The sequence below is a fragment of the Taudactylus pleione genome, unplaced genomic scaffold, assembly GCF_031769625.1.
Source record: "Taudactylus pleione unplaced genomic scaffold, aTauple2 ptg000012l, whole genome shotgun sequence".
In the NCBI taxonomy this organism is placed as follows: domain Eukaryota; kingdom Metazoa; phylum Chordata; class Amphibia; order Anura; family Myobatrachidae; genus Taudactylus; species Taudactylus pleione.
The window spans coordinates 7,653,990-7,666,994 of NW_028284415.1; the positions used below are offsets into that span (position 1 = coordinate 7,653,990).

At 36.9% G+C, this 13,005-nt stretch overlaps 1 protein-coding gene across 4 annotated transcripts in view; it reads right to left on the minus strand.

The window, feature by feature from the left end:
- Positions 1-2,175: 2,175 nt before the first annotated feature.
- The window catches only part of MYOCD (myocardin), a 52,149-nt gene continuing 41,319 nt past the window's right edge, over positions 2,176-13,005 (minus strand). For 2 of the 4 annotated variants that reach the window (XM_088468317.1, XM_088468299.1), the window contains 7 exons: positions 12,197-12,441; positions 9,902-10,049; positions 8,570-9,523; positions 8,003-8,131; positions 6,311-6,433; positions 5,590-5,647; positions 2,176-4,956 (listed from right to left, as the gene is read on the minus strand). In XM_088468317.1, the coding sequence (XP_088324443.1) occupies positions 4,418-4,956; positions 5,590-5,647; positions 6,311-6,433; positions 8,003-8,131; positions 8,570-9,523; positions 9,902-10,049; positions 12,197-12,441 (2,196 nt within the window). In that variant the 3' untranslated portion in view covers positions 2,176-4,417. The remainder of the gene's footprint in view (positions 4,957-5,589; positions 5,648-6,310; positions 6,434-8,002; positions 8,132-8,569; positions 9,524-9,901; positions 10,050-12,196; positions 12,442-13,005) is intronic. The other 2 variants (XM_088468308.1, XM_088468326.1) reach the window with 2 other exon arrangements.

The window sequence follows — 13,005 nt, forward strand, 5'->3', positions numbered from 1 at the left end:
TGATTAAATGACTGCCTCCAAAATATTACTGAAACTTAAAATATATTAATGAATACTTTAATAGACTATGAATCCATATTATATTAAGCTCATAATTTATTTTGCAACTATTACAAAATATAATGTATCTTTGTTTTATTTTTTTCTAACAGAAAATATTATTTGTATCATGTTAGTGAACTTGGATCTGAAAATAAAAAAATAAAAATAAAAATCAGCTGCTAACTGTTCTTCATATTCACTGAAATGCTGGCAAAAAAGTACAAATTTATTTTCCCTTATATAAATGTAACAAAGACATTCTAATTGTAAAATAATGATATGACAAAATGATCCAATTCTGAATTGCTCATTTAAATAAAGTTAAGATATTGCCTCAGAAGAGCAGAATTATTTCCCAGAATCCCAGACTCACATTCTTTGCTTATGCTGCTCATTAATGTACAGTCTAACAGAGATCCCTGACTTCATAAGACTAGGGGGTACATTTACTAAGATGGGAGTCTATTAAGAAGTGATGTTGCCACTCAGATTCTACATTTCATTTATCTAGCACCTTCTAGAAGATAATACCTGGAATCTGATAGGTTGCTATGGGTAACATCAATTCTTAATAGAACTCCCATCTTAGTAAATTTACCCCTAGGTGTGAAATCAAACCTTCTGAAGAGGTTCTTGACTGCTATGGCTAAATTCTCCACTTGTCCTCTTTGGGAGTTTTAACATATCTCCCCCTAGACTGAGATGGACATTTAATTTTAAAGTCTTCATAAGAAAATATGCAAAGCTTTAAATTTATTATCGTACGCTCTTGTCAATGTGAATAGCAGGAATCAAATTATTCTTATGGTGATCAGCCTCGTACATCTTTATATGCAGATAATTCCTGCTTGTAGAGCAATACAAAAGAGTATTAGCATTTCCTTAAGTTTATGTGAGTGCATGCTTAAAATATGCTGTAACCCATAACAAATAGATATTCGACTGAATGAGCAGTTAAAATTTTATTGGATACTATGATTTACAACTAATTCCTGCCATTCACACCACATTAATTAATATTTTTTTATGAGCTCTATCACAAATGAATGTTGGTTGGTTTTAGTGAAAGACAAAATGTGTGTCATTATTATTAATGTGGCATGAATAACCTTTACATATGGCGTAACAGTATCCAATACTTTTTATTTTATTTACTGTGCATAAATAAACCGTTTTTGTGGGACATACTGTGAATTGATTGCTAAATAAAAAGATGCAAGGATGTCTGAGAAATAACTGATGTGCCTCAAAACTTCTCCATTGAGAGACCGTATTTTAATTTTAACCTGTTTAAAATGGTTTAAAAAATGAATAGGGTCAAAATATAGGGCTTTATCTTAATTAAAAAAAAACACGTTTGAAACAAAAGGAAATGCTATTAAACAGCGAAAAACTGTTATAACTATGCTGACATAAAGTGCGACTCTTAGATTTGTATGGAATGGCTTCTAAGTAATTCTTAAAAATAACATCTCTAGACACAATCTGTGATCATACTCTATATTAGCAGTGCACAGTGAACATTTGTACAATAAAAGAAAATGGTGCCTTCAACATAAACAGCTACTTCTACTTATATACAGCATGCAGCAATGTATCGTTAACATGGTGAACATAACAACTTATCTTGTATAAACACTTTCTGTAGTTTAAAAATGCTTTTAAACACATACAAGAATTGCACCATATATACATTATAAATGTTACAACTAGTTGTAGAAGTTTCTGCTTTTACATTACACATTTTTGATTGACATAAATGTGTCCTATTAAATCCTTTACAGATGAAGGAATGGGGCTAAACAGTAAAAAATAATAATAATAAAAAAATTAGTGTGTATTTTCTTCCAGTAGCGTAAATACAAAGTGAATTTGAAAGTAGTTGTCAACCCTTTAATATTTGGGAGAAGTGATGTCTGTACAGAATCTGTATTTGCCAGGCTAACAGACTACACTGTGTATTAACATTTATTGTATAATTTATACAGTCCAGATAAAAAACACACACACACATATATATATATATATATATATATTAGAGATGAGCGGGTTCGGATTAGTTCGGATCACCAAGCAGAGATCTGATTTTTCCCGGCAAAAAACGGGACTCAGAAAGAGGCAAAATTTAATTTTTCATGGACAAACATCATCATTCCTGGACTAAGGGGGTCATTCAGACCCGCTCGCGAGCGCAGGACGCTCGCAAGCGGGTCGATGCACATGCGCATGACAGAGGGAGCTCCGTCGTGCGCATGCGCGAGACCCGGCGAGTGACGGGCTCTCCATCACTCCGGGTCTCGCAGCAAAGGGGGCGTGCTGTCGATGTTGATAGGGGGCGTGCCTGCCAGACGGAGGCGTTCCCGTCTGAAGCCGGCCCCACTGACATCACTAGTGATGTCAGTGGGAGTGATTTTGGCTCTGATAGAGCCAAAATCACTCCAGGGCTTGCGGCAGCGAGACCCTACCGCAGGGTCTCCGTCGCAAGCCCGATGGTCGCGATGGTCAAGACCATTGCGACCATCATCATGGACGCTCGCATATGCTGTGGGTGGTCACCCACAGCTATGCGAGCAGCCAGGAGGCCGCTCCATTTTCATGGAGGAGGGCACTGATTCAGAGCGAGCGATCTGGTCAGAGCGTTCATCTCTGAATCAGGCCCCTTGTCCAGGAATGATGATGTTTGTCCATGACAAATTACGTTTTGCCTCTTTCTGAGCCCAGGAATGATGATGTTTGTCCATGAAAAATTTAGTTTTGCCTCTTTCTGAGTCCCGTTTTGTGCAGGGAAAAATCAGAACTCGGCGTGGAGATCCAAACTAATCTGAACCCGCTCATCTCTAATATATTATATATAACAATTTGATGCAAACGTGTTCTCCAAACGCATGTGCTGGTTACATCAGATCTACAGGACCCTGTTTAAGTCCAACATTGGACATCTAGGCTAATAATGCAGTCTGTCATTAAATATTGTTTATGTTGTGAAGTCCAGCTTATGTTTAGAAGAAAACTTCTAGAGAAAGCAGGAAAGTTGTGTCAAGGGTGAAGAAGTGCATAGAGCATAAAGGGAAACCTATGTGACACTGGGGGAGATGTATCAAGCCTCGGAAAGAAATAAAGTGAAGTAGTTTCCCAAAACAATCAATGAGCTTCTAACTGTCATGTCGTAGACTGTGCTAGATAATTGACAGAAGCAGATTGGTTGCTTTGGGTAAATTCTCCACTGTATCACTCTCCAAGGCTTCATACATCTCCCCCACTGTTTCGCACCCTTCAAATTAGAATTTTCCCATTGACTGCAAGTTGTGAGCTTTTCTCTACTGGAGAACATTTCAGAAACTGAAGTTCACTTTTATGAAATCGTCCTTTTAATTTTTGACACGGAAGACAAGATTTTAGGAGGAAAAATTGATAATAGGTCTCATGATAAAAAAAAAATTTCCCATGAGCACCAAAATTACTAAAACACTGACATAAAGTGATATATATGACCTATTGTTATACAGCATCCAAAATGTCACCTTAAGGGAACATTAAAATTATAGTACAGCAGATTACAGTATTGTACCAATATTGAAATGAATATAAAAAAAAAATATATTGATTAATTAAAGTTTTTTTTTCCTTTTAAATATTGGCACATAATGTAGGTTTCAAACAAAAAGGCATAGTGGACCTTTCTTTTTTTTTTAAGTAAAACTTTAATGTAAAAGGATATTTCCAGTAAGAATTAATATTTTGAATTAAACATGTATTTTTAAGAGCTAGGTTCATTTGCATTTTTTCTATTTAGTTGCACATATGACTGTCCAAAAAGAAGTTGTGTTTTCATTTAAATGTAATGCTTCAATTGGACACCTGCTCTACTAAACTCATCTTTGAGATGTCTATAACACTACTAGGCAGGAATTAAACCACAATTAAAGCACAGTGTTGGTAGACAATCTTTGGTCTAATGCCACCAATGTAGTTGACACTTCTGTGTACCGCACAAACACTAAAGTGTAAAAAAAGAGAAATGCATAAAAAAGTTATTCCACAAGTTTTGTAATTCTTTTGTGTGTACATATTTGGTACAAAGCAGTTACTCCCTCTTTTAGTTTGTTTATTTTGGATTTTAAGAATATTGCTGTGATTTATACAATCCTGACATGCTGCATTAGAGCTTAATACTGCTCTCTTGGATATGTGATTTAGGCAGCAGAGGCAATAGGGAGTTTTATTGCTAGTTACTGTAGATCATTTATGGCTTATTTTGAACCCCTATCAGTCACATAGAAGCCTAAATGTCTTAAATTACAAAGCTGGTAATTGGTAAGGTCACTATCTGGCATTTTGCATTGATATCTGTATAACCGGAACTTCCCAAAAGCCTCTACCACTGTTCTAAGTGCAGGTCCATTGCATTATTTAAGTTGAGATCTGTAACATCTAGGAAATCAGTATTGAAAATGTTAGGACCAGTAGTTGCAAGTGACCCCAAACCTGTAGCTGAACTTGGTGGCGTTAAGTCCAACCACTCCATAGTTTCCCAAGGAGATTCAGTAAAACTCAAATGATGGAGGGCAGTGCTTTCTGCAGATGATGGCGACATTTGGGTCTCCATGGGAGATAGTGAAGTGTCCAAGATTTCTCGGGATGGTAGTATATCTTCATTAACTTTTCCTTGAAATCCATTGATAACCCGTTCAAAATGTGCTTCATCATTCCCAATCTTAAGCAGTGGGATTTCAGTGGGTTTTCCGATGGGGCTGTGAGAATTTAGTAAGACTTCAAGGTGGTTGTCATTGTTTGAGCAGTTGTCATATGGAAGGTGAGAGTTTGAAGTAGACACATTTGAGTTTCCAGTTGACACACTCAGCTGACTGAGCTTCTGCCCACATGGCCTCTCATCTTTGGCATTGGCTGGCATTTCTGAAGCAATATAATGGACACATCACATTTAATCATACAGGTATGACTAAGTTAAAGCAATTTTGTACCTTTCCCAAATAACACTTTTAAGTTTCTAATAGGTGGGCAGTACTATTCATCTGGCCTAATCCTCCAGAAGTGTGGACAAGTTGGCACAGACAGATGAATGGCTAAATACAGCTTGTAGGCTAGTGGTGAAGCAGTTATTGCTGCACATAGGGGTCAAACCAGATACTGAAAGGAAATGTTCACATACTTTTGCCACTTACAGATGTGTAATACTGTATTGTATAATTTTTCTCAAAAAAAAAAAAAAAAAAAAGAGCATGTCTAATTTTTTGGTCTCATTTGTTTGATTTGGTTCTCTTTATCTATTTTAGGAATTGTGTGAAAATCTGAGGTAGTTTTATGCCAAATTTCAGCAGAAATATAAAAACTTCTTAAGAGTTCACAAACTTTCAAGCACCACTATGTGTGTAGCTAAATTGGATACATTTATTCAGTTGACATCAGGCTTACTGGAAAGATCCTGTGAGGATATCTGTGGTTCAATTAAGATTAAAAATGTTTAATGTACACATTTGTGAAAGCTGCAATCTTATATTGTAAGATTTTCTTTGGTTGCAGTCTTACCTCCACTCTCAATCAGGACATCAAGAAGTTCATCCATCTGCTGACTTCTTGTGATTTGCTGTGGAAGGAACAGATTGCAATGAGAACCTTTATTAACAAATGATTGTATGTATGTAATAATATTGACTAATGTAAGATTATTTCAGTATTTAAATTTTACAAGTCACACAAAAAAGTCGATAGGAACAAATTCAGTACATTGTGTATACATGTATCTCCAGCTTTAGTCATCTTTCCCAGATTCCTGCCAACCATAGCTTAATAAAATAGGTTTGCCAAATCTCAACTTGTATTCCATGGGACAATATTTTTTAATGATTAAAAAAGGTAATATTTTCTAAATATACTACTATCCCGATTTGCAAGATAACACAATACAAAAATATTCTCTGATGTTCAAAAAACACACTTTTAAAATGGAGTGTTGCTGCATATGCTTTACAGTGAAATATTAAGTAAGTTTGCATACCAAATAGTTAAATGTCAATAGCTAACCACCTATCAATGACATCACTGGATTCCATGGTGAAATTTTTGGACCAATTATTTATGATTCCAAGACAAAGCATAGTAATATTTGAGTAATTATATTTCAGCATGTGCTACAATAATGACCCTGGTAATTTTATGCTTAGTCCAAATCTTTCCAAAAACTTTGTTTTTAAAATGTCTTGAAAAAAAAAGGGTTAGAAAATATAGTAAATGACCTAGAACTTTTTACCTGTCTGACTGCATCCTCATAGGAGGGGAGCTGCTTGGAAACTGATGAGGTTGCGTTAGAGAAAGTCGTACATGGGGTTGAAAGCTTTTGACCTGCCTGGGGAGATGGTTGTAAAGCAGTTATCTGCAAGTAAATACAGTATATAAAGTATAATTAAATATGTGTTTTTTTTATCTGATACTTAATATTAATTTGATTAGGTTTTCTTGTTTATATTTACACTGATGTTTAAATTTACAAAGAATTCCACATTCCAGGGAAAAAAAAACTGTGCTGAAAAATATGAATGGAAAGATATTTTCTGGTTTGAATGTATAGAATATAAAGTATTTTGTTTTAAATATGTTAGGTTCAAATACTATATGATCATTTTGCCCTTTTGGAACTGGCTTTAACTTTTATATTTAAATTTAGATATGATTTATTCTCAATATACAATAAAAAAAAGGTCCAAAACTCAAGAAATATCACCATAGTTTTATCCATGTGTCATTTAAAAATCAGTCATTTTTCAATTTTAATGGCATTTTCTGAATGTGAAGATGTGATTTCCAAACACCAACAGCCCTTATAAGTAATACTATGCTTTTTTCATCCTTCATTTAAGCTTGCCTCTTTTCAAAACTTTTCACACTATCTATTTTTAATAGGCCTTTTTGAAGCACTAAGGACACTTTGGCAAGTTATGCAACTTTGAATCTGTCAAATGGAGAAGCCTTTGGAAAGGTTAAATGTATTGATTAGAAAGGAGCAAAATTGTAGTGTCTTTTCACGCAAACCAAGTTTTACAGTGAAACTGTCCTTTTTGCAATGATTCCAGCTCTGCAATCTTCAAATATCACTTGTGTGTTACCATTCTGTGGAATGACATTCTGTACTGTCTTTGCATATTTACATTTCAGAGAATTGATATTATGAACAGAGCTGTGTAGATGATGTTGTGTGGGGTGGTTAAGGCAGTACTGAAGCACTTAAGTTACATTTTAGTTGGCATTATGTGTAAAATTTTGCAGCTAAATGAACAATAAAGGTGACTATCTCAGGGAACAGTGTTGAAATTTTTTATTATTTCTAGATTTGAAAACATATTTACTGTAATGATTGCATTGACTCTTAAAAGGAAAAAGCTTAATTTAAGCTTTCCCCATAGACCCATTTCCGGTTCTGCCAATTTTGGTGTAAATCACACACTCTCTACAAATTTTCTGAGTTGCTAAATGGATTCAGGGTCAAGATGGTATGGTTGCAGTGTGTAAAAATAGAAAAGGGCAGAATCACGATTAAGTACAATTTTTCTTAGTCCTGTTAATTATACCTGATATTGACTTAATAGCTCTGGCCATAAATGTATAAAACACCTGCAGGTATGCAGGGTTACGGAATCAGTTACAGATTGTTCCAAATATGTTTTTTTGCTTATTATGCACAAATAAAAGTTTGTTATTTTTAATTTAAAAACAATAAATAATAAATTGTTCAGAGAATATTCTGTAATTCAAGGTTTGTGCAGGAGCTGCCATACCTAATATACTGTACTATGAGTGTATAATCTGCTCTAGTTCAGTACAATATATTGAGTATATTTCAGTGTCTAGAACCAGATGGATACAGCATTATGTCCACAAACAGATACAAACTGCAATATTTTAAATTCTCAGCCCACTCAAAATGTTATGTCCCAGAAGATCCTACCTTTCCTAGCACTGGTGGGCTCTTTGGGGGTACTCCATCTTTGTTGCTATGCTTGTTTTCTGATTGTTCAAGATAAGGTGGCTGTAATATGTTCTGGTTTGGAGAAAAGCAGACTGTGCTCCCAGCATTCTATAAAAGCAAATTTGTAAGACAATAGTTAGTTGTAGTTATTTTAGGGTTTGCTGTAGATTAATAATTTCACTTTAATTTAAATTATGTTTGCTGGACAGAGTTAGAATCTGCTAATCCATTTTATAAAAAGTATAAATAAGTCAAAATAAATAGTTATTTTAAGCTTAAATTATTTGCCTGAGACCCACCAAACTAGTTCCTTAAATATGGGTTCCCTAATTGGAGGGCATTTTTATAATCCTTTAAAAATAAATTGCTTGGTAAATACAAATTTACCCACCAATTTATTTAACCAAGAAAAATGTACACAAATTTGCCATACTGTATACCGTAAAATGATGTCACCAAAAGAAAATCATATGTAAACTGGTATCTTTATTGAATTCTCAGACAATAAAAGGACACATACATGTATACGTCTGGGTTTATTTATACCTGGGCTGTGCGAATCCGATGGTTGATATGTGGCGATACGCTGCGCGCATCTCCTTGGGAGCTTGGCGATACAGACAGTAAGTAGTGATTGTTGGGAGATGGGGGTAGACTGATGTGCTGTGGACTATTTGTAGTTCCAAGTGGAGAGTGTTGAGGGGAACACTGGGGACTTAAGAATGTGGAAGACATGATAGAGTTTTGGTTTGTGGTCTCCATGCAATGATTATTTAGCAGGCAAGGCATTGGCTGCGTAGTGCATGATCCCAGTTTCTCAGTTGTATTATTTGTCTGTGTTTTCATAGCCATTTGCTTCGATGCAAAGGGACAACTGGACACATTTTCCTGTTTGATAGGTACCCCAAAAAAGTGATGAGATGGGAGAGTCTTGTCTTGAGGCCCACAGCTCCCTTTCCGCTTTTGCAGCTGCAGCCTCAGCTCTTCAACTTGTCTTTGCTCTTGCTGTAGCTTCCAGGTCAACTCATTGATGACCTTCTGCTTCTCCACCAACATTTTGTCTTTTTCAGCATCAATGCCTTCCAGTTCTACTTGGTAGCTACCACTGTTTATGCTGCTCATTAGACTTTCCTCAGCACTTAAATGGATAGGGGATGGGTGTAGACCAAACTGAGGAGAAGACATTGGCCCATCACTGAAAGTATCAGGCAGAGAACCACTAACAGAAAGGTCAGAAGAAGCTGGGGATATTGGTGGGGTGGAGCTAGTGCTACCAAACTGATAGAATCCATTTGACATAACACCTGCTGATGGGTGTGTTTGGTAACTTGAAAGTGAATTATTTGGTGTAACTGGGAAAGTGACTGTTGTAATTTCACCAAATGTTGGAACACTGTTACTACTGCACTCCTGGAAGGGCCGTAGTCGTTCCATCAGTGATGTCTTTGTACCAGAAACAGGCAAACCACGTATTCTAAGTTGTTGTCTTAACTCAGAAACCTTGAAAAGAAAGAAAGTATTCTAAAATTTTGAATTTGTTGCTATACCAGTTGGATATAAAGCTTTAAAGTTATTTTCATTTGTGAATCGTCATTTAAATGTTTATTTTAAAAAAGTTTTTATTGACATTAATTTACTTCAGGCTGAAATAAAACATATTTCCTATATTTCACAGATATAGAACCAAAATGTCTCACTAAAAATACTATTAGTTAGTACATTCCAAATATTATTAATACAAATATTTTTTATAGGATTTTGCAACCCTAATCATTATGGTTTATGCAGATCCTTCTTAATCAACTTGAAATCGTTTTCTTATAAATTTTCAGACAAAATGCATAAAGTGTTTTCGTTAGACAATCCATTATAACATACTTTCAAGTCATCCAGATTGGAGGGCAGTAATCCTGGTTTCATAGATGACACATTGGTCTGGCCAGAAAAAGTGGTCTTAACGGGAGACAAGGAAGGACTGTGAACTGTTGGTGTGTTGGCATTCCGAGTCATTTGATCATTTGGCTGCCTATAAGGAAATAAAACATTGATGACCTGATTTGGATTGTTTAATTAAACAATCTATACTTTGCATTTTCCAATTAGATTAAATTTTTTTTTCAACAATGTTGTTGCATTATTATTGCACCATTACACTAAATTAAAATTGTATTCAGTGCAAAGAGCCCTGTGTGTGTATATATTATATATATATATATATATATATATATATATATATATGCACACACATACACACATATATTTTTATTTATTTATTTTTTAATTTTATCAAAACTTGTAGGCATGCATGTATAATACACAAAATGAGTGTTATTCAAAAGTCTTCAAGTTCTTTAAGTCCCCGCAACTTTGAGTGGTTTAGTTTGCATGTTCTCTCCAGCTAATATATTTACAACTAAGGGCCGTATTCAATTGCAGGCGAAAAGCCGTGATCGGCGAAAAGTTTTCGCGGATGACGACATTTCGTCAGTTGAAGACTTTCTGCCCAATTCAATTTCAATGACTTTTCGCCTCAGCATTCAGATAGGCAAAAAAGATTTGCCTCTGAATGGAGTTTTGAGTTTTTGGGGTGCAAAGTTGCGGGAACCCCTGTGCAGTTTTTGGACAGTCCCCCAAAAGGTTAACTGCGTCAAAAAAAGTAAAAAAACAAAAAAAAAAAACTTTAGAACACCCCAAACAGTACTTTAATTTTGTGGGTGAAAAAGTGCAAAGTTGGGGGACAAACTTAAAAACTAGCGAAATAGACTCCAGGGGGGTGCCCAAGTATGCCCCAGGTGTTTTTTACTTTGCTGGTGTTTGCGGCAGGTGGATTTTCCATAATTTTTAAAACTTCACTTTAGCAACTTTTAAATATGCTAGCACCCATTTTCAGGTACCCCAAATTTGCTCGGACAAGTTATTTTGATGAAAAAAATATTGCTAAATGCTATTCTTCACCCTTTATACAAATACACTAATTTGCACCTATTGAGACCATTTAAGTACCCCAAATACCTTGAGCAGGGCTATTCGGGGCTATCCATACTGATCCCCCATGTCAGTGCATCTTTTGGGGGGTGTCAGGCTAATTTCCCCTAAACTTTCAGCACTTTTCGCCTGTTTGAGTTTCGCCGGGTCCTGTTTTCGCAACCCTTGGAATTGAATAAGGAGAAAAGCGGCCACATGCGCGATACTTTTCTGGACCCAAAATCAGCGATGCAGGCGAAAAGTCCGGGACTTTTCGCCGGCAATTGAATATGCCCCTAAGAGAAAGAGTTTTACCACCACTATGTACATGTACTAAAGTTAGGAATATTGGGCCTGATTCAGACCCGCTTGCGAGCGCTGAGCGCTCGCAAACGGGTCGATGGTGCCCTAGTGCGCATGCGCACGACAGAGGAAGCTATCGCATGCGCGAGACCCAGATAGCGACAGCCAAGCTGTCGCTCCAGGTCTCGCACCAAAGGGGGCGTGCTGTTGATGTTGAGTGACAGCACGCCCCCTTTGGTGGGCGTGCCGGGGGCGTGGCTGCCAGACGGGAACGCCTACCATCTGGGTCCGGCCCCACTGACATCACTAGTGATGTCAGTGGGAGTGATTTTGGCTCTGATAGAGCCAAAATCACTCCAGGGTTTGCGGTCACCGAGACCCTACCGCAGGGTCTCGTTGCAAGCCCCAAGACCATCGCGACCATCTTCATGGACGCTCGCATAAGCTGTGGGTGGTAACCCACAGCTATGCGAGCGTCCAGGAGGACGCTCCAAAAAAACGCCCTGATTCAGAGCGGGCGCTCGTTCAGAGCGTCCGGCTCTGAATCAAGCCCATTGGACGTTGTCACAACACGTAAACTACATAGTTTCTAAGAATAACTGCTTTTTCTTTTGTGGTCCTTTCCATAATGCTATCTGCTGCAAATATGTGTTGAACCAACTATCTCATGGAGATGCCTACAAATACTGGAACTGCCATCTAGGAAATAGTTAGTTCCCTGGCAGTAGTGGTGACTGTCCCACTTACAATCTGCTGCTTCCTAGGTTTATAAATGAAATGAAAACCAAACAATGTAGTTTTTCAACCGGCAAACAGACAAACAATTTAGAGCCATTAGCTAATAAGTTCTCAATCCATCAGTTGTAATGGGGTAAAATAATACATTAAATGGAGCTTAGCACGTACTTGAGATGTGAGTGGTGCATGCCCTGGTAACTGAAGTGTTGTTGCTGTTGTTGACTTAGGATCTGCAGTTGAAGAAAGAGCTGCTGCTGTTGGAGGAGCCGGGCATAGGCAGAGTCCATGGGTGGAGGAGATTTCTCTGCCTTCTGGTCTGGAGGAATGTACTGGTGATATTTCAGCTTTTTCACCTTTGGCTTGATGTCTTTTGGCTTCTTGTGCCTGTTCTTACTGTCTGCTGGAGACTTGGACTGAAAATTCCAAACAAGAGCAGAAGTTATTGCTGTACAGTAGTTCTACTTTATAATGTATGCATTACCCAGAGCCTCTCTGCTACAAGTTGGTAATTTTCTGGTGCATTTTGTTAAATTCATCTATTGTACTTATCTGCTAAGTTTACTTGTCGTCAACACATTCAAGAAACAGGCACCTGTATATGTAGTATGATGAAACAGGCACCTGTATATGTAGTATGATGAAACAGGCACCTGTATATGTAGTATGACGAAACAGGCACCTGTATATGTAGTATGATGAAATAGGCACCTGTACACCTGTATATGTAGTATGACGAAATAGGCACCTGTACACCTGTATATGTAGTATGACGAAATAGGCACCTGTACACCTGTATATGTAGTATGACGAAACAGGCACCTGTATTTGTAATATGACATCATTCAGGTTCAATGTGATTCACAATGAAATACAGGTTGAGTCTCCCATATCCAAAATGGTTGGGACCAGAACAATTTTGGATATCAGGTTTTTCCGTATTTTGGAATATATGCATAGTTGCATACCATAATGACATT